We start from the raw sequence: 26,568 nt of genomic DNA, 5'->3' as shown, positions 1-26,568 counted from the left end.
ATATTTATTTCTGGGACTTAATGTCAATCTAGAAATAACCGTCCAATCAGATTACTCTAATGAGCGAGAGAAATCCTGTGCTAATTTGCTGACACTTCAGATGGAGATGGTGCGTTACTTTCGAAACGAAGCTTTATCTTGGAATGATTCCAGGGTATTTATCGTAATACAATGGATACATTATTCCCTGGATAAGCGAGGATCTGGACCAGACAAACGAGTGATTGATATTATGAGCAATACATAATTAACCAAGTCACTGAGACTCAAACTGGGATCCCCAAGGGGTAGAGCCTGAGTTGATGCAGATCTTGAAACCAGAGGGGACGGGTGCGAGTGAGTATGGTTTTACGCCGCTTTTAGCAATTTTTCGAGCATTATCAGGTCGGGGACGCCAGAATTGGTCTTCACACATTGTACCCATGTTGGGAGGGAACGAGTGACTGGTAGGGGAGCCCACGAATCATGATCCGGTTGAATGTGGGATTCGAACCCGCTATCAGGGGATTATTGCACGCTTAAATGACCCAACTCGGCTTTGGGAAATTTAATAGTTCGGCACCTTCTTTCACAGAAACAGTGTCTGAAGCAGTGACTTCAAAACTACCTTGTCTCTTAAAAAATGACCCTACCACCACAAATATTAAATAGTGGTCCCTCGTGCAGCATGCATGATGTTTACGGCGTAGACTGAATGCGAGATGCAGAAATGTAAATTAAATCCGCACGTTTTATTTATTTGTTTGTTTCTTGTTTAACGCCCCACTCAGCAATATTCCAGCTATATGACGGCGATCTGTAAATAATCGAGTCTGGACCAGACAATCCAGTGACTGATATCATGAGCATTGATCCACGCAATTAGGTTTGGTTTGGTTTGTTGTTTAACGCCGCACTCAGCAATATTCCACCAAGTCAGCGAGCCTGACCACCCGACCCCGTTAGTCGCCTTTTACGACAAGCATAGTCGCCTTTTACGGCAAGCTTGGGTTGCTGAAGACCTATTCTACTCCGGGTCTTCACGGGTCTCAAACCAAGTCAGCAAGCCTGACCACCCGATCCCGTTAGTCGCCTCTTATGACAAGCATAGTCACCTTTTACGGCAAGCATGGGTTGCTGAAGACCTATTCTACCCCGGATCTTCACGGGTCAAAACAGCATGTGTATAGTACACGTTTTTTGTTTAACACTATGTATCCATACGGATCCGGAAGGCCCCGATATATTTTCTACGACTTTGAGGTAAGAAAGTTCCACTGGAATTAACATGCGTCTGAGCAAAGTGAACATATAACCAGTTTGGAGTATCTGCTGAAAGCGCCATAAGTCGAATAAGAACCGAGTGCGGTCTAGTGATATTTTCGCTACTATCTCCGAAACTCTTCCCTTGTTAACAGCTGTGCGAACATTCAACATACCTAAACTGGATTTTGTAATTTGGATCAAGGCATTTAATTTAGCCCTACACTGGATACCCTCGCGCTGGGGACTGGCGTGCAAACAGGCACACGGTGCGACCACAAACAACTCGGTGTTAGGACATACACGAGAGGTAACCCAATTAGTTCAAGTATTCCGCTAATGTCACATGACCCTGTCAACACGATGACTGACTGTGGGTAGCTTATAGCAGTGATTAGTAGCTGTCAATCAAAACACGCTGACCGTTGACTGGGCTTGTTTCAATGGAACGCGGTTTAACTTGCGCCGTGTTTTAGTATCTTCTTTTATAGACGACTTTACCCTTCAAACATTACTTTTATAACGGTTACTTCCCTTGTTTTCCTCACACAGTATTGAAACAAACAATTGAACGTGTGTATGTGTGGTGGAGGGGGGGGGGGGGGTCACTTCTACCCATTTTTAATCTAAATTTGACGAATATGTAAGAGTGGTGAATCATTAACACCAAAAAAACCCACACTACGAACTTTAAAAAAAGCAAATTTACTAGGACTGCCAAATGGTCGGCCTAGTCCTCCTTTCAGATTTTAAATCAGATTAAAAATAATTTTTCTAATATCTGATAATATATCATCATTTATTATAAGAGGTATATGTAGGATAAATAATTTTTCTTAATATATGCTGTAAATTAATGATCTATAAAAAAAAAACATAAAAAACGGTAAATATAAGTTCATGACAATATGTTATATTTAAAAAAGGACTTATCAACAAGATCAATCCTTCACTGTCTCGGTATATTTTAAGAAAGTTTATTTCACATGCTCATATTCTGAAATCTATACCTAAAAGCTGAATATATATTGATAAGAAAACTGCCCAGTTCACTAATTGGTTTTCGAAGATAAATCCATTAATCTTAGTTCAGCTTGATGGCGATGTTTCCGGGATTCCATGGGAACCACTAAACATCCTTTAGTCAAGCAGAACTAAAATGAAAGTATTCATATTTCAAGAGATAACATTAACGAGTTCTTTCCTTAATTTGCTTAAAACAAAATAATCGAGGATACTAAAAGCTTCAGTTCTACATAATGAATAATTAAGGCATGTCAAGCACGTTAACAGTTTAGCACACATGAATACATTGCCGTAGATTTGTATTAGAAATAGTATTCTAGAAATGAATAAGGCCCGACCATTTGATATTCTTGGGTGGGATGGGGGAGCCTGAGATTTTATCGAAGAAAGGAAATTGTTCCAGATAAGGCTTGATAGGAGATTGTCTGAGCCAAAAGATACATTGTTGCATGATATTATTATTATTATTATTTAGGGTTATAGTTTTAATGGTAGAATGTAACTCATTCGACTTTATTCGCATTGTCAAAACACGGACAAAAGGTGAAACAAACTCATTTCTCGAATTTGTTATTTTTACGTAAAATGTTTGAAAACGTTGATCTAACTAATTTTAAATACCACACAACTTCAGCCAGAATGTATATATTTTATACCATTGTTTTACATTTTTCATTTTTCAATAATCAGAAACAATATCTGGGATGTGTTAGTGTTAACCATAAATGCACCAGGGGAATATTATGGATGAAAAGGCTTCAGCAGTTGCAAAACTTGGATCAGATCGGATGTAATGAGTTACACCATCTCTCCACAAAACACACCAGGGCATAGAAATCCACAAACAGCACGCTTCCTGCAACAAAGGCGCCAGATTAATGATCAAACAATCCAAACCATTGGCATCGAAGATACACAAATACCAAAACATAATTAATTATAAGTAAAACATCTTAAATTATTCCCAGAAGCATATTTCCCATGCCCTAATTATCTGTCTGTTCTTCGTCGATTAAATAAAACACAACTTTCAAAAGGGTGAGCGTTAAGTATCACACCGGGATAAAGGTTTACTCAATTAACGATGTTCCCAGGAAATATCGAGTTTAGAACTGCCGTTTGCGTTACCAAAGCTCCTTAATCAATGCCTAATGAAATTCAAATGATCGGTTTGGACGAGAATAAGGGTTTAAAAGCTTGCTAATGGAGCAGTAACGTTGCATTAAACCAAGATAAACGCTTCAATGGGGAAATGTTTAACACCCGAGATGCCTAGTCTGTCGATGTGGGTGCCCCGACTGATGCTAGTCAATCCCCCCCTCCATCCCCCAATACTTAGCCCTTGGCGAGGAGCCTCGACCGCCCAACTCCAAAGGGATCTAGAAAAAAATCGAAAATGATATTTTGTGTGAAGTGGATTCTATTTTATTGCTAAATCCCCTGAACGGCTCAAGCTGGGCGAAATAAACCCAATAGTAAAAGACAGGGGGAAAATTAAGCGATTACTAAAGCTTGTCCCACTATAATCTGGTGAAGTGCCACTATACTTAAAGAACATCGCGCTGTGTTTGATAAAACATATCGATAAAAGACCAAGTGCAATTAATCTGGTCATAAATGGCGCCGGGCCTCCGCCGTAGTGTCGGAGAGAAGAACCACGTCGCGAGCATGTAGCGTCAACCCTTACCCGGATCAATGGCTGCGTTTGCGACTCAACTTAGCTCCGATTACAGAGAGATTCCGTTCAATACTAATCGTCATACACACGATAAGCTCTTAAATTAAGCGCTTACAACATTGTTACAAGCAATATATTGACTCTAAAGGCCTATAACATGATTACTTCTTTAGCCACAAGCGTGATGTCCGTTCTAGCGTTATCGTCATTGTGGGTCCTTGTGAAGGGTGCACTGTGGTGGAAAGTGTTCAAATAATGTTTGATTCAGATTCGAATGTGTTAAAATAGACCTGAATATTCTGCTGATCGAGTGGTTGATTAATTGAAAATACGACGCAAATCCTCGACGTTACATCCTCTTCTGATAGATCAAAAAAACTATTTATCCTGTAGAATAATTGATACATTTATAGATGAATAAAACTTAATACATAGAATTCTTCTTAAGTGAAGTACAATAAGTGTCATTTTTATGTTAAATTATCCTGCCACATGATTAATATGTTTATCTTAAAATATCAAATATAGGCTCTGTGGTGTTGCAAAGACTGTTCTCTTGACGTCATAATCGTAAAAAATGGAGGACATGTAAAAAGACGTTCATTTCACTGAAACATGAATGGGTAAAAAAACGGGATCGGCGAGACATGAATAGATTTCAATTTGTCCCCATTACTGTGTTGAAACAAGACGCGGCATGAGGAAATGTTAACATAATAGTGACAATAACATGGAATCTCTCTCCATATCCTACACCATTCCTACAAGACCTTTGCAAACACGTTGTCCGTAAGCCACAAGCAAATAACAACACGAGATGCACGTGCATTGATCGGCGTGCGCAAGAGCGGAAGCGCACAATAAAGTCCGCCTCGAGGCAGGAACACCGGATTAAATAGCCCCGTGCGACGAAGCAAAAATTAGAATGTATCGACTCTTGATAATCAATACTTGAATGTAAGAAAACTATAAAGTATTGTTGCCGTATAATTGTGCAATTTCAATACACGAGTAGCATGTATTGAGTGAAAAGGACCACTGGCGTTCAGAAGAGAGCACTTTCTACACTAAGTGGTAATTAAAACTTAATTTGCGGCAAGTGCTTGTTTGCTCGCCGAACAACTCAATGGACGGTTTGATTTTCAATTCACAAGTTCATGAGAAAGCAATCGTGTGGTTTTGTCTTCTACTGATAATAGATTTTAAGACTTTTTGGTCCAAACAAAAGAATATTGTTGGGATGGCAATCTTTTATAAGATAAGAGTGGGTTTAAAGCAGATACGTACGACGGGAACACGTTCCCACGGAAGTGCTTCTAATGTAGTACCGCAGACAGGAAGTGACGTCAAAAGCACACTCAAGTACGCACTGTACTGCATGGTGACAGGTATAATTGATTGGCACAGAAAAGGATTATTGCGTTAAAGCACAAAAAACTCTAAGGGAAATTAAATGAACAGTAACGATTCTATCTCATACCTAATATTAAACCTATCGTTATAAAAGGGTAAACAATTATCTGAGACTTGTTTCATATAGATTTGATTTCGTTGAAGTCGTTTTCCTTGGATAGAATGTTGCTTTAATGCTCTCTTCCTGTGTTCCCAAAGAAGTGCACTATGTACTTAATTTCAATAATTGTTCATATCGCTGATAAGTTCTTAAAACATGTCTCCTTCATATTTAAGGGTACTTTTTTAAAACGCGACGTTGTTTACAAAAGCCGTACTTCATTGCACTGCATCGTCTGAATTAGTTTGGACTGGTGAGACTGAAACACTTTTACGTTTTCTTTGTAATATAAAGACAAAACATTCTTGGATTGGGTACATCAATAATTTGTTTCCAAGAATTAGTGTAATGCCTAATAGAATTTATCCAATACCAATTTCAGTCCTAACATCAGCTGGCCAAAGTATTTTTGCAGAGTGTTATAAGCATTAAATCCACCAGAAACCGAAGACCTTAAACGGATCAACGCGCGACAATCAATTCTTTCAAGTCGTGGTTGATGCGCTGGTCGTCCAGTTTAGTGTGTGATCTGGTAGGTCCAAACCCCAACATATGTTGAGTTCCCTGACCCTATCGCCTCGTTATAGTTATCCTAAACCCAATCCAATAATTCCTTTGCGCGTAAAACGGCCAAGCGGCACGCGCGAGGTGCGTAATCTCATCATCGAGATCTCGCGGTGACGAGATTTGACGAGATTACAACCTGGCTAGTATCCGTACGGTGGGTTATCTTTGCTTTTAAACTTGAACCAGTAAGTCAATAGCGATATCAACCACTCACGACAGAGCATGTCCCCTTACTTTGAGGCGCAGCAATTAGCCATGACGGCCCAATCTTCAAAGACTTGTACTGGTTCGGCCAGATCGTGTTGTCTTTACCGCGTCGTATCTAAGGTCGTTAAAGTGTATTAAGTCCCGTTATCTGACGTGATTAAAAAGTCATAACGGCAGTGATTTCCTTATACAATTAATTCAATTTCAAAAGATTAGCTGTAACCAACACAGCCTCGTTGGATTGATGATTCGTTACGTAAATAACCGATGCTCGCAGTTGGGTACAAATTCATGAGTGCCCTTCTTTTTTATATCATTAGTTGATAAGGACAATACCGCTCCATGCTAAAACACAACTGCTAAATTAAACGTATTTGACTGTTTGCGAATCAAGACTCAACGACCTTTGCTTTGGACAAATTAGGATTTACAGTTCATATATGTCCCAGCTGACGAGAAGTACAATAAATAGCCGACGTATTTCGTATTGATATGCTAGTTCACATCCACTCGTGTCGGATAATCCCCTTGTACAAATACAAACACACAACAACACATGACACCTTAAAACATTAAAGTTAACGTTAAACTAACAGCATCAAGGATTTGTCTGTATTCAAATTGTTTTTTCGCCATTTTTTCTTTTGTATATTCCGAAAGACATTTTCGTTCAAATGACGTTGAGTGACGTTAAGCACGTATCTTTTGTATATTGCAGGTGCCCGCCCGCTGAGCTGGCCTGGGTCAGAGGCTGGTACGCCCCAGGGGGTGGGGGAAGCACAAAAGTTACCCCCGTCAGACCCTGCCTTACCAGCACCTTGGTACAACGACAACCTCTGCCAAACCCGACACATGGATGTCCCGTGGTTCGTGCGTCCCGCCGGAGGTACGGCTGACTTGAGGCTTGCCCGTGGAGGTGGGTCAGGAATAGGGGAGGACGCCGAGCAAATAAACAACGAGCTAGACACACCTGAAAAAAAACCCGGGGGACAGACGCCTGGGACATGCTCAGCCGATGATAAAGACGGGAAAGAAGAAGAAAGTAAACTGGAAGTTAGTGATCGAGCGACGGAAAAAGAAGATGAACAATCCCTTAACTGCTCTGTGACGTCAGTCGATGACGCTGATGATGACGACACGTTGAAAGATGACGTCAAAGATCACGTGACTGATGACGATAGTAAGGACGGGTGTGACAAGCTCGGCAGTGACTGTGGGGACCCTGAGGGTGATAGAGAGAAGGAATTAGAGGAGTTTGGGAAGAGAAAACAGCGAAGATACCGTACAACGTTCACTAGTTATCAGCTGGAGGAACTAGAGCGGGCTTTCCAGAAGACTCACTACCCGGATGTATTCACAAGGTTAGTCACGCACTTTTTGCTTTTGACGTCACTTCCTGTCTGCGGTACTGCATTACAAGTTATTCCGTCGTTGCTTCTTTAGTGCAACTTAAGGAACGATAAAAAAAATTGTAAATAATTTTTACAGCTTTGCCCAAGGAGTATGGGCATACATACAGATTTATATTTCATATATATGGCCATGAGGCCAATAGTACAATGACCTTTTGATGTAGGAACATTTGTCGTGAACACCACTTGTATACTGAATGTAAATAGATATTCATATTTTGAATTTTATGAACATTCAATGTATCATCCTAATTTAAATAACTTATTAATAAGGAATATGTACCAAAGAAAATACATTTAACTCTTCAATAGGTAAGTCAAGGTATTGCCACTGATCGACAATCTCTGATGCACTTTTAACGTAATTATCCGGTTTATAACTGAACCATTTTCCGTGATGGTACACACAGTTACTGTTAAGATGTTTAAAACAATTTAGGACCGAAATTATTCACTAAAACACGTGAAAAAACATAAACTGACAGAAATACGAAGTATGCTCTTAAAAATTGAATTTGACCGAAACTTACATACATTATCCAAACGTTTCTAGGCTGAAAACAGTCGCAGGAACACTGCACACGTAAGGTCTAAAAACACAACTATGATACCCGTATCAACTGCATCACCATCGAATAACCATTTCTTGTTTGTTTCATGTACTAAACGTTGACCCTATCTCCTGAATTCCAAAGCCCTCTCTGCAAAATTTGTTACGCTAATTATATTATTAGGATTTCGTGTTATACACATCGACAAGATACACATTCTATTTATCCGAGAAACTTGTTACTACATTATTATAACACACATTAAGCATAAATATTTCAGGTGTAATAAAAGAATTGTAAATGTCAAAATTGAAAGGTGATATAAATTTAATTGAAAAAGGTAAATAATCATTGACATACAACTGACATACAAAGTGTTTACGAATATCAATGTTTTCATAATTCCATTTTAAAACGTAAACGTTACGAAGAATGCGTATGTGCTTCGCCCAAATGGCCAAGGTTGTCAATGCTTACACAAAAATCATTGGTAAAAATTAGACATCCGACCAGATTCCTCCAATAGTTCTAATGACTGCAAATCGCGTTATTCGTCCTTGTTTGACACACCTGTGCTTTTTACCCCGTTTTTTCTCAAAATGTTCTTAATTGACAAAATTGGAACACAAAGGTTTAGGAGTAAGGCATGCCGCATGAGTCAGTAATGCAAAGCTTCTGTAATGGGAGACCTTCGCCACTGCGTCTTCGAACCTTTCGTCAAATCGGCAAGAAAGCACCAAATATTGTATCAACTTCATTTCAACATGGCCTTCTTGCTTGTTGGATGCCTTAACGCGACCTTTCGCCGACTCTAACAAATTTTCACTCTCGCGAGATGTTTGCTCCTGGTTTTAAGCCTAGGGTGATCCTGCTAGAAGCGTTTATCTTCAAATACTTCATTGCCCTCAATAAACAGGATATAGCCCTACGCCGAATCTTCTCAAACTTAGCCAGTAAACAATACTTGCTAACTTGTGTGAAAAATCTGACCGTGTCACTCAAATCAAATTATACATGCGCGGATAAAAGAAATTCGTATTTGATGGCGGGAGATGCAAGTTGTAGTTATTCGACAAATAGACGAGAAATTCAAATTTACTTCCCTTGGACGCCCGTGAGATGCCGAGCTACGTCTGGCGACTTTAAATATTATTTGTGGATTATGACTGAAGATAGCAAGGTGAGTTTTTCACCTGTCTTTACTTGATCAGAGAGCTTTCATCCCCGCCGATGAATTTCACACCTGACAATACCGACAGCAACACCACGCTATATCCGGACGGGAGAAAATCAAATCTTGGAGTTAGCGTTTATGTGAAACGCGTCATCTGACCGCTTCCTATTATTTCGCTGTTGACCACTTAAATGACTCATTGGCCAAAGTTAGAGGACACGGCCGTCTGGACACCCAATGCAATATTTCACAGAGGCCGCCTTCTGTTATATTACAGCCCCCAACTTCAAAACACAATGTTTAGACTATGTAGCGTAAACTGTAGCTCATCACAAAACGCCTCGTTAATTTTCTGTGATTAAAATTATCCTAATTATTGAACCTTGACGATGCCTACTGTGATCATGAACATCGGACACCCTGCTGGAACTTCAATCTCTAATCTATCATCATCATCATCATCATCATCATCATCATCATCATCATCAACATCATCACCAACATCATCATCAACATCAACATCATCATCATCATCATCATCATCAACATCATCATCAACATCATCATCATCAACATCATCATCAACATCATCATCATCAACATCATCATCGGCATCATCATCATTATTATTATTATTATTATTAAACCATCACCATCAGTATAGTTCAGTTAACGTTATTATTATCATTATTTTAGTAATATATTTGATCTTATAATGTATATTTTTTCGAATTTTATTTTTGAAACTCTTTTGGTACTTTATTAAAATACACCTCAAAATTATTTCATGTATCTTAACGATACTAAACACATCTATATAGCACAAATATATTACATGTAAATGTATTTTTACTTCAAAAAGTTGACAGCCGTAATTCATCGATTAAACCACTCCCTCAATGTAAAACCTCTAAATGCATTACAAAGCTTGTTTACTCCCGGCTCATGTCGGTTTAACAGACCCAAAAAATCCGATTTAATAAACCGTGATCAAAACATTGGAAAATAACTATTAAGCGTGGAAGGCGATCTCTGCTAGAATTCAATATCCTTAGCAATTCACACTGAGCGTCTTTTTCATCTAAATGTGTCGATTTCTAAATTGCCTCCAAGGAATGCCCGCGCATCCTGATGAAGTACGCGCTTTTCTGTTCCACATCCGGACCCCGGAACTTCAGGATTTCAGACGAACACGTAACAATAAGGCAACCGCAATTAGGGGATGTGTTTTCTATTCAAAGACTGCCGTTTTTTTCCTGTATTAAATCCAAATATCATTGTGAAGGACAATTAGAGAATCATGAGCAATAGGCTAACGATCTAATGTCAGCGAGCAAGCTGCGACTCCATTCATGAGAGTCACAGAAGCTCCATACAGCTCCTTCACATAATCACCATAGGAAAGGCTGCGGCCATTGTCAGCTCCACACATCCTCTTCAGATAATGACTGAAGGAAACACATCGGCCATTGTCTGATGGTAATTGTCCTCGATGAAAAAACTAGAGAAAATTAACATCTGTTCCTTTGGAAATAAGACCCGAATTTAGTTTTATTTTGTCACGTCAACCGTTCGACTCTTGGTCGTTTTGACGGAGCCTGCAAATGAAGAAAACTCAATTACCCTAGGGCTAACGAGGGAGGAACGCGTGACAGCGGCGTTGACGTGAAATAGATTTTAATATGGCTGCAAGTGTCTTTATATCGACCGTAGGGTATGTTTGTGTATCTATCTGTTTCCAACGTTGTAGTAGGACCGAAGGGCCAGAAGCAGGTTAATGAGCGATTTCATCACGAGACAGGCGAAAGCTAATTTGAACAATATCAAGGGCTGTGATCGAACTCGGCCAGACAGATCGATAATACTAGGTGATCAGAGATCAGGGCGCTTGGAGGGGGGTGATTAGAGAAGAGCTGGTTAAATATCACGACCATAATCTTTACATCTGTAATATCAACGTTTCCATCGTCATAATTACCATCATCAATACAATTATCCGTATTATTTTATTATGTTCAGCTAATTATGAAGCAAGATAACAATAACAGTGAGGTGAAATGTGTTTTAACAATCACGTTCAAGATTATTGCACTTTTATAGCGACGTGCATGCACGTGTGTGTGGCTACGTGTAAGTAGTATATATAGCACACATGCAGCTGACTTCGTTCACTTATCATCGCGATCTTTCATGATTCTGTTTCAAGAAGCGAGGTCTGCAGTCCGGACTTATGCTTATTTTATAGTGCTAGCCCCCTAAGATACAATACCGTAGTTAATCATGAGTGAGTGAGTGAGTATGATCTTAAGCAATATTCCAGCAATATCACGGCGGGGGACACCAGAAATGGGCTTCACACATTGTACCCATGTCGGGAATCGAACCCGGGTCTTCGGCGTGACGAGCGAACGCTTCAACCACTAGGCTACCCGACCAGGCATGGTAAAACAAGTACCATCTTTGTTACGACGCGACCAGGGGATCGAACCACTGACCCGCTGCCGGGTAGACGTTCTTGCCACTAGACCACGGACGCGGTGCGCACACCATTGAAAGAGACTCGGCGTGTTGCAGTCAACTCTATAATAGCTAATATTAATAGAGCAATACAAATTGAGTTCCATTTTAAAATATATTATAAAATATTAAAACATAAATTAACCGATGAACAAAAAAGTTTTAAAATCTTAATTGTTATCATGTAATAGGATTACTCAGTGATACAGCAGGATAATATCAAATTTATGTATGAAAAATGAATATACTTGAGTTAACGTTTAAAAATATATTTACGACCGCAAACTACAGGTATTAACTGTCAACACGAGGCGAGGCGTTGTTCTATTGGGTCGCAATTGCAAGACTTACATATTGCCAATGCGACGTTAAGTTACCCCCCTCCCCCTCCCCCACAAAGAATATGAATAATAAACATATTTTCTAAAAAGATAACAGAGTATACAGAGATGCTGAACGATGGATGAAGCAGACATGCATATGAATAATATTGTTTATGTGAAGGCACCATTATGGCATGAACATGTATCCATAACTTGCTCTAGGAATATAGTAATAATATTAAAGAATAATATTAAAGATGTCTTCTCACCTACTGAGGGGATGTGTCGTATTAACATACATATTTGAAACATGTTTAGTTAGGAATATAAAAACGTTGGGTACATATGGTCAAAAGTAAGAAAACAGACCTTTCAACAAACTTAAACCTGCCCCCCATAATTAGTTCATGTTGTGTTGCAGAGAGGAACTGGCGATGAGGATAGATCTGACAGAGGCAAGAGTTCAGGTGAGTCTGCATTCCTATATGTGTACTGTCAGTATTCAAACTTTGCCCGTCAATGCACACATACAGCTGTCAATAGGCACCATCTACCTGTCAATAACCAACCGATGCCCACAACACCCAAACAATAACCATCTATACCCAACATATACCCACCAGTTCCAATCAAATGCCCATCCGTCGCCGGATACCTACAGCTTCACGACATAAACTTACTCTACAGCTTCACCACATAAACTTACTCTACAGCTCCACCACTTAAACTTACTCTACAGATTCACCACATAAACATACTCTACAGCTTCACCACATAAACTTACTCTACAGCTTCACCACATAAACTTACTCTACAGCTTCACCACATAAACATACTCTACAGCTTCACCACATAAACTTACTCTACAGCTTCACCACATAAACTTACTCTACAGCTCCACCACTTAAACTTACTCTACAGCTTCACCACATAAACATACTCTACAGCTTCACCACATAAACTTACTCTACAGCTCCACCACTTAAACTTACTCTACAGCTTCTCTACATGAACTTACTCTACAGCTTCACAACATAAACATACTCTACAGCTTCACCACATAAACTTACTCTACAGCTTCACCACATAAACTTACTCTACAGCTCCACCACTTAAACTTACTCTACAGCTTCACCACATAAACATACTCTACAGCTTCACCACATAAACTTACTCTACAGCTCCACCACATTAACTTACTCTACAGCTTCTCTACATGAACTTACTCTACAGCTTCACAACATAAACTTAACTTTTAACAGTACGTTAAAAGAAAAACTGAATCTGAAGGGTCTCAAATTGAAGAATCTAGGTTTGGTACCGTGCCGTATCTGTATATCACATCTTGAACTTTATGTTTGATATTCACATGCTTACTCCTTTCGCGAACACCTTGTGTCATCACTGATTTTCAGTGATCCATCCATATATTTTTCACCGCTATTTTGCCTTTAACGCCCAGTGGAATCCTTTTCGGAAGAAAATCGAAACTGATTGTTCTCTGGCGTTGACATTGAATACATGCGCGTCTATTTCCTTATATAATGTTTCTATGGCAACTACATTCCGGAATCCGGGATAACCGAAATCCAGATTAGACAACACAATATAGTTGTACGTGATAATTATTTAACGTATGGAAATGGATAGCATAAATTCCGTCCGGTATCTGGGTGAAATAGGGTAAGACAGATTACAATTTGTACTACTCAAAAGAAGTTAAGGACCGCCCGATTCTTTCGTATTGCTATAATGAATCATGACATGACAGTACAATAGTGGTATAGATAAATATTAAGATTGAATTTTTGCATAAAATAAAGCAAGTCAGTTTGGTATCTTTAGTGTGAAATTTGATTCATATAATTTCTGTTGTTTGGGGTTGTTTTTATTTCTAAACTCATTTTCAAGGAAGCATGACTTAAGAGTAGAGCGAGCACACCTTGAAATAACACAACTGGGCACCTGTCTACAAACAACATCATCTGTGGGGTCTTTCACTATGTGTTTAACGTGAAAAAACGAACAAACACAATTATCTTAATACCATGTTGATCAGGGACATAGTGGGGTTGGGACGTTTTGTTAAACCTAAACGTCAGCTTGAAGATGTTTTGTGTCATTCTTGACTTCTAAAGGTATCTCCCCTTGACCTATTATACAACGACTTCAGTGTCGGAATATCGCATGCAGGAATTCAATCTTTCAATTAAAACCTTAAAAGGTTGTTTTAAAATCCAAACACGGAACACAAATCAATTACAACGACACGGAGAAAAATGAACACTCTTGTTCTTTCACGCAAGGAGCAAGCAGGTGTGATAGGCAAACAAGAGGAGAAATGGCGGGGAAATAGGGCGTGGTAAATCGCCCGCAGCACAAACATCAAGCCGACCTTGATGTCGTTTGACTTTTAGTGCGATAGAAATTCCATTGAGTACGTAGAACTACACGTACACAAGCAACGTTAATTTACTTACCGTCTCCTGATACTCCGAAGTAAGGAGAGATGATTTACGCCGTACAGGGAGGTATTTGTTACTGCAACGTCTCGCAACAAAAAGGGTAAATAATATTTATCCCAAAATTAAAGCTATGGTCAGGATATTTTATGGACACAAAGATTTTACTTCAAAAGTTACTTCGATTTTCTTTCCGACTGAAATCGAAAAGTCTTGTGAAAAATACACAATTATCGATAATGCGTTAAATGTATGGACACCTCACCTAATTTCGAATATTTTTATTGACACATGTGAATTTTAATTTATCACCCAACAGTCTAATAAAAATTGAAAACTCCTCAGCAAACATAGGCGTTTTAAGCATTTATGGGGTCCTGTTGATATATTTGATATCAATAGACACTCGGGTGAAATTCTTTATGTATTATCCAATAATAGCTCACACAGGAAATATGTCAATTTTAATATTTGATTGCGATGTGCCTGTATAATGCCAAGGTAGTCTAAAAAATCAACGTAGTCGTCAAATTATTACATTGTTATTGTACTTAATGATGAAGACATATTAGATAATAAATAAATTATTACCCATAACTATATTTTGATGTAAAACATAGATTTATCGAAAAAAAATTATGTTTTTTGTTCAACGCCACACTCAGGAATAATCCTGCTTTATGACGGCGGTCTGTACATAATCGAGCCTGGACCAGACAATCCAGTGATTGTTCTCATCGATCATTGAGTATCGATCTACCCAATTAGGATACGATGACATGCATCAACCAGGTCAGCGAGCCTGACCAACCCATCCCGTTAGTCGCCTTTTGCGACAAGCATAGTCGTCTTTTACGGCAAGCTTTGGTTGATGAATACCTTTTCTCTTCATGGACGGACCTTCACGGGTCTATCCATAAAAGTTGAAAATATCCCCCACGAGCCTCGGAGTTTGCTACTTTAATCATGTTTTCATACATTTGACTTCGAAAGACGCTAGGTGAGATTATGTGCATTGGTCGCATTTCGAATTCGAATGTTATACAGTTAAACGAATACGATGCGGAAGCAGTGAACATAATACTGATGACACGAACCTTTTTAAAGAAAACAACTTCTTACTTGTTTGTCAAGACATTTAAGGGTACTTCTTGCATCCTCATCGGGGAATATTTGTCACGACGTTTATGGGTATTCTTGGATCTCCATCAGGGGAATATTTGTCACGACGTTAAAGACATACTTCTTGCATCATCATCGGGGAATATTTGTAACGACGTTAAAGAGATACTTCTTGCATCATCATCAGGAGAATATTTGTCACGATGTTTAAAGGTACTTCTTGCATCCTCATCGAGGGAATATTTGTCACGACGTTAAAGAGATACTTCTTGCATCATTAACGGGGGAATATTTGTCACGAAGTTTAAAGGTACTTCTTGCATCATCATCGAGGGAATATTTGTCACGACGTTAAAGAGATACTTCTTGCATCATTATCGAGGGAATATTTGTCACGACGTTTTAGAGATACTTCTTGCATCATCATCAAAGGAATATTTGTCACGACGTTTAAAGGTACTTCTTGCATCCTCATCGAGGGAATATTTGTCACGACGTTTAAGAGATACTTCTTGCATCCTCATCGAGGGAATATTTGTCACGACGTTTTAGAGATACTTCTTGCATCATTATCGAGGGAATATTTGTCACGACGTTTAAAGGTACTTCTTGCATCATCATCGAAGGAATATTTGTCACGACGTTTAAAGGTACTTCTTGCATCCTCATCGAGGGAATATTTGTCACGAAGTTTAAGAGATACTTCTTGCATCATCATCGAGGGAATATTTGTCACGACGTTTAAGAGATACTTCTTGCATCATTATCGAGGGAATATTTGTCACGACGTTTAAAGGTACTTCTTGCATCCTCATCGAAGGAATATTTGTCACGACGTTTAAGAGATACTTCTTGCATCATCATCGAAGGAATATTTGTCACGACGTTTAAAGGTACTTCTTGCATCCTCATCGAGGGAATATTTGTCACGACGTTTAAGAGATACTTCTTACATCATTATCGAGGGAATATTTGTCACGAAGTTGAAGGGTACTTCTTGTGTTTTCAAAAGACGACCGATAAATGTAGATCAATATTTCTTCGCCTCATTTTACAACAACATAAACACAAATCAAAGTCTTCATCGTGTTGATATCCATAGTCATCCGAGGCGACAAGTAAAAGGACATTTTAAAGGTCAGAGGTTACAAATAAATCGTAAGTTGCAGCACACGCCATTTTAAAATATTTGCCTTATAATCCCTATCGGCATCTGATGTGGCTATTTTTTAAAGTTTTGACATAGCTTCAGAAAAAAAACACCTTGAACAGATTATAATTCAGGAGGACTTGCCCAGCATCTTCAACTATCCTTATATCCTGTTTGTCATCTAATTAGTGAGCTGTACTTTATTATTGCCAACACGGCTACCTGCCAATGGAAGCTATTTCTCCGACCTTTCGCTATGTAATTACAAGGAAGCAGTTTGAATGCTTGCTATTTTCGGAGGACAATTTCGAAGTAGAATTTGATGTTACGGGTGGAATCAAGAGTGTTTCGTTTTGGCCTTTACCTAAGTTGTCCCACGCACGCGCACTGCATTACTCCTATAACGAGGCTCGCATACAAGGTATTTGGAATTTGCTCTGGGCGGGATGTTGCAAGGGAAATTTCAATAACGAAAAGCGAGCGAGTTGTCGTGTGATGCTGTTAAGTCATTGTTCCTTTATTACCTCTGTTAGAACCTGTTCCCAGAGTTTTCCCTTCTACCAATAGTCAACACGTCGAGTTTGACCTCAGCTCAGATAATCTGTTTGTAATCTGGAAGAGAAGTGTAACGACAGTCGGAAAGCAAACTACGGTCACTCTAACGACATCCGTAAAGCAAACTGTCAAACAAACATGGTGGCCGGGAGAGGTCGAAGGATGGAGACAGGTCTTACACAGGTTAATGTCCATCTGGTTTCGAGCTTCCGCGCGGAACGTTTACTTTCCAACATGTTACAATACCGCTAATCTTCTGTTGTTAGTCGCGTACACAAGACTCAGTTGAGCATGCACTCGGCTCATCAATTTTAACCAACTCCTCACACGAAAGTTCAAAGACGCCAAAAAGGTTAAGTCAGATAAATTAAATGTTTAGAAATTTTCTTGATTTATTCCCGTGCTAACCGTTTGTAAATACGACCTCAAGTACGAAACGTTTTCATGAGTTTCTTCTGGTATTGGATGTTTGCAAATTCCCTTTCGTTTTTGGACACACAAAGTTGCTTTTGTTTACGAATGAGCATTACATTTTTCAGAATTAGAAAAAAGTGTGCGCATGATTTGCTTTTCGTCATAGTTTAAATCTTATATCTATTTTGTGTTATTTTGGGAACGTGAAATAGGAATGTTTGTATTAAAAGTGAAAACGTAAATATACGCAAATGTCCTATGAAATTCCTTTTATTGTCTTCTTGACACTGAAGTTTATCTTAGTAACTGACATCTGTCAAAACAACGTTTGAACCTCTGTACCAAGGACAAATATCTCATGAAAATATATACAAGAGAACATTATTATTATTATTATTATTATTATTATTATTATTATTATTATTATTATTACAATAGTTGCACTTTCCCATGTTTAATCTAATACCATTGTCAAGCGATGTCTCATTAGTTTAAGGTCTATCCTTGTTTTCAATCAGTTAACGCAGTATGAAAAAATATACGAAGAATATTATATTGTAATTCCCAAGGAATAGGACATTAACGATATTAACTAAAGAGTAACGGAGTTTCTGCAAAGGTTATTCATAATGTGAGAAGTATATGCCACCAAGGCTGCATAAACAAAGTGGCTGAAATATATCATTCCATTATCTATTATTGATTGTCGTGTTCAAAGAAGCGGCATAATAAATAAGTTTGTGCGTACATGTATGAATAAATATGTTCCCATGAAAACATTTTTCTCTTCAGATCAAAAGATAAAATATACAACCGATATATGTATATTTAAATATGTTTTCTCTAAAATCGTGAACGCTAACGTATGTGGCTTTTTTTAAAATATTTTCGTCAAGAAAACATTAAATACGTTAAAAAAATAAAAATTAACTTCTTTGACCGTGAGAATCTTTTAACAAACATGTTGTCTTGATTACATCTAGAATTCTTTGTTTAAGTTTAAGCTTTTTGTTTTGGCTCAATAACGAAATGGCTATGTTTGTGGAGATATTATCGGCATTTAACACAAATCGTCTTTTCAGAACCCGACGTTCGTTCAGATGTTTACCTTAATGGATAACCACTGCATGTTTTGGCGCTTATCATTCTAAATTTTATTTTCATCTTAATTATTCATTCGAATAACTGAACAAAATATAACCAAATATACAACTAACATTTTTTTCTTGAACGTCGGCTTTTAGTGTTTTGTAAAAGATACGTTAAATTTGAAAATGAAAAATATATTACCTGTTTAATAATTGATTCAGCTATCTTTCATAATTTCGAGTTTGTTTTAGTATTCGGTTATCAGTCTTTCATCTTTGGCAGGGTATGCTTAACAAATTTGTCTTTTATAGTAAAGTGAATGTCATTATTTTGTTTGGCATTTCATTTCTCATATAAATGGCTTTTTCTATTCGTTCGTATAGTTATCTAGATGATAATCACTAAACAATTATAAGAAATGTGAGCATAAAAAATATGCTGTATTCGAATCGATCTTCGATATTTTGAAAAAAATCACCTGACAAAGGGTCAACGTAATCATCTATAATCATCTATACCACCGAAACCAGTCAGTGAAACTACATTTAAAATCTGAAAAATAACTTAAATTGCAAACAGGTTGTGTCTTAAGTTTGCGCGTGCGTCGTCTGACAAAGGGTCACCGTAATCATCTATACCACCGAAACCAGTCAGTGAAACTACATTTAAAATCTGAAAAAAACTTAAATTGCAAACAGGTTGTGTCTTAGGTTTGCGCGTGCGTCACCTGACAAAGGGTCACCGTAATCATCTATACCACCGAAACCAGTCAGTGAAACTACATTTAAAATCTGAAAAATAACTTAAATTGCAAACAGGTTGTGTCTTAAGTTTGCGCGTGCGTCGCCTGACAAAGGGTCACCGTAATCATCTTTACCACCGAAACCAGTCAGTGAAACTACATTTAAAATCTGAAAAAAACTTAAATTGCAAACAGGTTGTGTCTTAGGTTTGCGCGTGCGTCACCTGACAATCATCTATACCACCGAAACCAGTCAGTGAAACTACATTTAAAATCTGAAAAAAACTTAAATTGCAAACAGGTTGTGTCTTAAGTTTGCGCGTGCGTCACCTGACAAAGGGTCACCGTAATCATCTATACCACCGAAACCAGTCAGTGAAACTACATTTAAAATCTGAAAAAAACTTATATTGCAAACAGGTTGCATTGTGTCTTAGGTTTGCGCGTGCGTCACCTGATAAAGGGTCAACGTAATCATCTATACCACCGAAACCAGTCAGTGAAACTACATTTAGGGTTTGCTTTCCTAATCATTTCAAACTGTAATGGGTCATCGTCTCCCGCGTAATGTGACATAGTTGATGGTTATCGAGCACAAATATTGACTTAAAACTGTCATCCGCACACAAACTTTCAATTGGCATTAAAGGCTTTTTAAGAACGATTTGTCGAATCCATAACAAAATAATAAGGCGTGCTTAAAGAACCGATCAGCCATGTTCGGCAAAGACGATTGTGCTCATGCCTGCTTGTCTAGGGAGCGCTCATTATTCCAAACGTCTCAGGTTGCTAAAAGTGCGAGCTGCCAGCCACCGGTAAAGGGAGAGTTCCTTGCAAATTGGCTCTACAGTAAAGTGTTTAATAATAATCTTTACAAAACCAATCCAAGTTTAAATTATGCGTTTTATAGGCCTTTATGCTAATAGACGTGTCAAAATTGCCCTATTCATAATACGGTCTAGCTGATAAATAGCGAAGAAAGGTACGCCTGTGTTGGTTCTGCTAACTAGGTATCATAGTACAAGCTCCTCTTTCTCCGCGAAGCTCTTGACATGCTGCTCGCCGTGTTGACACTGGCTTCCCTTCTCTCAACACGGACACTGAGACACCCGAGAAGGCTCACAGCGAGCCTCTCCATACAGAAAAAACGCTAGGTTTACAATAATTAGCGGCTGTAGTATTGGCACAACACGACAAGACGTTGACGTCAACGTCAAGTGGATTCCGACGTCCAAACAGCACCCCTTCTATGTCCCCTAATCACTAGATCTTTTCAATGGTGACTTAGTGATTTACCTTTCAGTACTAACGTGATCCTCCTGCCTAGTTTGGGGAAAGGGGTGACTGTAATTTATCTTGTCGTGATCGAGGGTGTGTTTTTATATCTGGATGTGACGTTTATTGTGGGAAAAGCATTCAGGATTGTCTCTTTCAGCTAAAACGTTGAGTTATATTGTATGATACTATAATGTGTAGTGTTCATTATTTGATTATGTTAAAGGGACCATTTAACTCTTACAAAACACACTCGTGAAGATCCGGGTTAGAAAATGTCTTCAGCAACCCATGCTTGCCGTAAAAGGCGACTATGCTTGTTGTAAGAGGACATACAAGATCGGGTGGTCAGACTCGCTGAATTGGTTAATGCTTGTCATCGTATTCCAACTGCGTTGATGTTCATGATGTCAGTCACTGGATTGTCTGGTCCAGGCTCGATTATTTACCGACCGCCGTCATGTAGCTGGAATATTGTTGAGTGCGGCGTTAAAAAACTAAACTCATAAACAAAGCTTATAAAACACTTCAGTCTTGTTTTTCAGTCTTGCTTTAAACAAGCATCTTTCATTTCTGGGCAGCTCGGCAACCAAACCTTTAGGCTGAGGGATGGGGTGCGTTCACGTGTGTTTGTGTGTGTGACCGCTGGTACTAGTCCGAAATAATGCCAGTTTTACTGTGCTGAGATACCATGCGGCGGTTTAACATATACCCGACTCAGATACAGTACACTGACGCCAAGACGCTTACTCCTACGCCTACCTTAATACCGAGTACCAGGCAGAGAAACAACAAGTACTTCTTTAAACGTGTTTTGGTATGAGGTGGCCGGGGATCGAACCACCAACCTTCCGCTCTCCGGGCTGGCACTCTATCCACTCGACCACGGAGATGGTCTGCTAAGCTCAGTGACATTTTCAGTCGTAGAATGTCGCAGTCTAAATGAAATCATTGAAACACTCTTCTTGTCTGTTGACCAACGAGGGTTGGTCGGCTAGCCTAATGGTTAAAGCGTTCGCTCATCACGCCGAACACCTGGGTTCGATTCCCGACGTGAGTACAATGGGTGAAGCCCATTTCTGGTGCCCCCCGCCGTGATATTGCTGGAATATTGCTAAAAGCGGCATTAAACCATACTCACTCACTAACTCTTGACGAATGGGGGCTTAATATGGGAATTGTGCATTGTGCAATTATTCCAAGTTTATATTCATCATTTAGTATATAATGTGAAATATGTCCTGTTCATGGAGACTATTTATAAAAATATAATGTGCAGTTTTAATTAAGACCAGCGATTATATCAAACATTATTCTCCACTGAAGAGCCTTGTCAGTTAGTTTTAACCGAAATTTGGTATCACCATGACAACAGGATATACTACGCCTGCATCACGACTTCATCATTGCCTAAATCCAAAACATCCAAAAATTCAGGATCGATCGTATTGTATTAATGCCTGGCAGGGTGGTCTATTCGTTTCGGGCGCCGTATTTCGTTTTGCAGAGTTACGTCCCCTATGTATGTCAGAATCCTGTGACCATGGGTTCGAGTCTGAGATTCGCCCTGATTATTGTTCTTGGTTTGTCAGCACCATACCCGTGCACGGGCTTCATCAAAGAGGTAAACGTCTGAGACATGCATTACTTCGGGGTTTCCTCCCACGGTAACTGAATCCTCACAAAGTCTATTAATTCACCCGTCTATACCTGTGCGGGGACCTGACGATGTGAAGGATCTTGTCTGTCAGCAAGCCGAAGGTTATGCGGTTCACGACACCCGAGACCAGGGTTCTGCTTTCAGTGTCATCTATTTGCTGAAGAAGGAAGAGAAACAGGTTAAATTGGCCTTTAAACACTGACTCATAGCTCGTCTAATCAGATCGCCGTGGGCCGTCACTGTAACCCTGTAGCCTTTTCGGACATTTAGTGGAAGCGTCTTCATCAATTAACCCGGTGACCTAACAAACACAACTGACCGCAGAGGTTACCCGCTGATAAATTGCCCAGGCTTGTCGGGATGGTTCAAGAACAACTCATCCTCATCCTCATCCCCTCCCTCCTCACGCTACCCCTTCCTTTGAGTCCTTAATCATCCTCTTCATCCCCGCTCGGGTGTTCCTCACGTCTACCCCTACACATCTACCCTCCATCTCCCGTTCGGTTCTTGCTGCGGCGTCTCTCTCTCTCTCTCTCTCTCTCTCTCTCTCTCTCTCTCTCTCTCTCTCTCTCTCTCTCTCTCTCTCTCTCTCTCACACACACACAAACACACACTCACGCACACACACACACCACGTCAATCTATCACCCTACCGTCAGCACACAGGGATGGGACCCTCCCCGTAGCTCCCCCAACACTCCGACCCCACGCCCGACCCCTATATTCTCTCCTTAACCCTGTCCGTGGTGCGTGTTGTCAACACTGTCTCAGGTCACCCTCCTTTTCAAGTGTCACCTCTCAGGAATAATTGGAAAGTAAACACAGAACGTGTCGAGGTAAGCTCAGACATTTGCCGTGTTTAACTCCGTCACACACCTACACAATAGCCGTCGTTGACTCAAAACACAGTTAAATGTTCCTCTGTCCCCGCCACTGTAAAACACAACCACTAACCGGGCCCACCCCGTGGCATAGATGTCTCCCTGTGATAGACACGTGTCCACCGCTACCTCCGCCATGCGTCGTCATCGTCTTGACAGAGCCGCCATCATGATGAAAATTATATCAAAACAGATTTACACTGTATCTAATAAAACAACATCTCAACAAACACTTGACAAAACAATAATTAAGGCCGGGTATGATGCCTTGTGACCCGTGAAGATCCCGATAGAAGAGGTCTTCAGCAACCCATGCCTGCCGTAAAAGGCAACCATGCTTATCGTAAAAGGCGACCGTGCTTGTCGTAAGAGGCGACTAACGGGATCGGGTGGTCAGGTTCGCTGACTTGGTTGATGCATGTCATCGTATCCCAATTGCGTGGATCGATGCTCATGATGTCAGTCACTGGATTGTCTGGTCCAGACTCGATTATTTCCAGACTGCCGCCATATAGCTGGAATATTGCTGAGTGTGGCGGTTAACGACCAACAGAAACAATGTAGCGTTGTGGTTCGTGTGGCACGGGTAGCCCTGTTTAAGGGGCCGAGCATTTGATATGGGGATGGAGGCGGGGTTATCTTTTCAATATTCTTTCTCGAAGATGCTAGAAAAAAAAGTTTGTCCTTATTCTGGACACTGGACATCTTCTGGACAATTGTGTGTTATGCATCTGTTGTTGGGCGTCTTGCAGAGTTAATTTTTTTTTAATGTTTTGAGGCGCTAACTGAAATTGTTTTTTATATATATTTTCTCAACCAAGGGCCTGATTCGGCCTGGTCATGTACCATATCAGAAAGTTTCACCTTAATTCATCACTTCGGTCTAACTCACTCACTCTATGCTGTTCTACTCTTATCCGCTTTCATCTGAAAAGTTGGTGGTCGGGTAGCCTAGTGGTTAAAGCGTTCGCTCGTCACGCCGAAGACCCGGGTTCGATTCCCGACATGGTAACAATTTGTGAAGCCCATTTCTAGTGTCCCCGCCGTGATATTGCTGGAATATTGCTAAAAGCTGCTTTAAAACCATACTCACTCACTCATCTCAAAAACTAAGCTGATGTATCTTGTTTCAGGTTTGGTTCCAGAACCGACGAGCAAAATGGCGGAAGAAGGAAAAGGTTGGAACACAAGCACACCCCTACTCCCCCTACACAGGAACTCTCAACATGGCGTCCAGGGGGGTGCTCCCACCCCAACAGCCCCACCCTCCCCAGACGTACTCCGACCTCCTGCTCAAGACGTACGAAAACCAGCTACTCAGTAGATACAGCCTGGCTACGTCACTTCCGACGGTGACGTCAGCCTTGTATAGCCCTGTTACGTTTGGACTCTCTTCCGCCTCAGCTACTTCCGGTCTTGAACTGCGCACGCTCACACCCCTCTCAGTCCCGGTACCTCCTCCGGGAACATTTCAACATTTGCTTGCTAGTATGACGTCATCGGCTGCAAAAGCGCGGGAAAACTTTGACACAACGCCCCCGGTTCCCGGGCTTTCCTCTCCTACATCCGGGGTTGTAGACTCAGAACGCCGGTCGTCAAGTATCGCCGCCCTCAGGATGAAAGCCCGTGAGCACGAGATGCGACTCGGTATCAGTGGGTGCAGTAATATCGTCTACTGACTAGGCTGAGGTAGTCAACGTCGCGTTGACGTATCTGACTGTCGACGTCCCGTTGACGTATCCGGCTGTTGAAACAATGACAATCTACAATTGCTCAGGAAGAACCGCCATAGGCGTGGCGTCCTTCACCTAAGTTGATATGATCAAGGTCAAGGACAAATCCCAAGGTCACATATTGTGTGCGCAGACACATGCAACCAGAACGCTGTGGTTCATGTCAGTCCGAGTACATGTTGGAGTTGAACTTTAATGGAACATTATTGGTTATTGAAGCAGTGTCTCCATGACAACCAAACAGAATGAGAAATGCCATGACAAGATGATTTTACGATATGGATGACCTACATAAAGTTGATGTGGGTCTCTTCAAAGTTTATGTATAGTTATGACTGTTTTTGTGAATGAATGAATATGAATTTTGACATTGCGCATGCGTACTACGTGTAGGAATTGTCTGACCTCAAATGTAAATATTATGCCATAAAATAAGTACTTGTGTTTACGTCAAAACGTCCTTAAAAGATGTAGGTTGGCAGGAAAAAAATAATTTAACAATACGTCAACACGCCAGGAGATGGATTACTAGAAACACAGGTGTATTTTGTTTCAGCCTTATGCTGTTTTCTACAAAGTGTCAAAGTCCAAACAATACCTTTTAATGTCACATTTTGTGTACACGGTGTCTGATAATGGTTTTGTGTAGTATCTGTGGTATAAATAAAATAACTCGTGCTCAAAATATGTCAAAATTGTTAAAAAAATATATCCAAAATATTTCAAACGAGCCCTCAAATAATAATGTTATGCTCGTTGAGGAACATTTGTATGACTACCGTTTAACCTTTGTCAAAACCGGAAGATCCGAACATACTTATTGTTGTTTATTTGTTTATGATTGTTTCTTATCACAGTTTGATTTTTAAAAAAGCGTCTGATTTGAAAAAAAAAATGAATTAATTGCGAAACAAAAGTCTAAAAATATTTCCTTAGAGACTGTATGATTAGCATGGCGGAGTGCAATATCCACCAAATATCGTACACTGGTGGCCAAATATTGTTGGACTATCTTTTGAAGTGGTTATATATCTCACTGTATTTAACAATAAGGATCTCGTTATTGTTTGGTTTTGTCTATGTGGACCTTTATTTATGAATTCAGATAAAGTGCTGACTATTTCTCACCAGCTGAGTGCCCGTTGGTGTTATGTTTGTGGGTTACTGTGCCAAGATGAAATAAATATTTGTTACATGTATATAATACTATGTTGTTTGTATCTTAAGCAGCCTTCGAAATTGACGCTAGTCCGCTAGCACGGGACTACTAAATTG

At 39.8% G+C, this 26,568-nt stretch overlaps 1 protein-coding gene across 1 annotated transcript in view; it reads left to right on the top strand.

Moving 5' to 3' along the window:
* LOC139447163 (ALX homeobox protein 1-like) overlaps positions 1-26,120 on the top strand; it is a 42,892-nt gene extending 16,772 nt beyond the window's left edge. Inside the window, exons 2-4 of the mRNA XM_071228358.1 lie at positions 6,952-7,594; positions 12,632-12,677; positions 24,694-26,120. Of these exons, the coding sequence (XP_071084459.1) occupies positions 6,952-7,594; positions 12,632-12,677; positions 24,694-25,239 (1,235 nt within the window). The 3' untranslated portion in view covers positions 25,240-26,120. The remainder of the gene's footprint in view (positions 1-6,951; positions 7,595-12,631; positions 12,678-24,693) is intronic.
* Positions 26,121-26,568: the final 448 nt, after the last annotated feature.

This window comes from Haliotis cracherodii, unplaced genomic scaffold (assembly GCF_022045235.1).
Source record: "Haliotis cracherodii isolate W230 unplaced genomic scaffold, xgHalCrac1.p SCAF_7, whole genome shotgun sequence".
Lineage (NCBI taxonomy): Eukaryota > Metazoa > Mollusca > Gastropoda > Lepetellida > Haliotidae > Haliotis > Haliotis cracherodii.
This window is presented reverse-complemented; position numbering and strand designations above follow the sequence as displayed.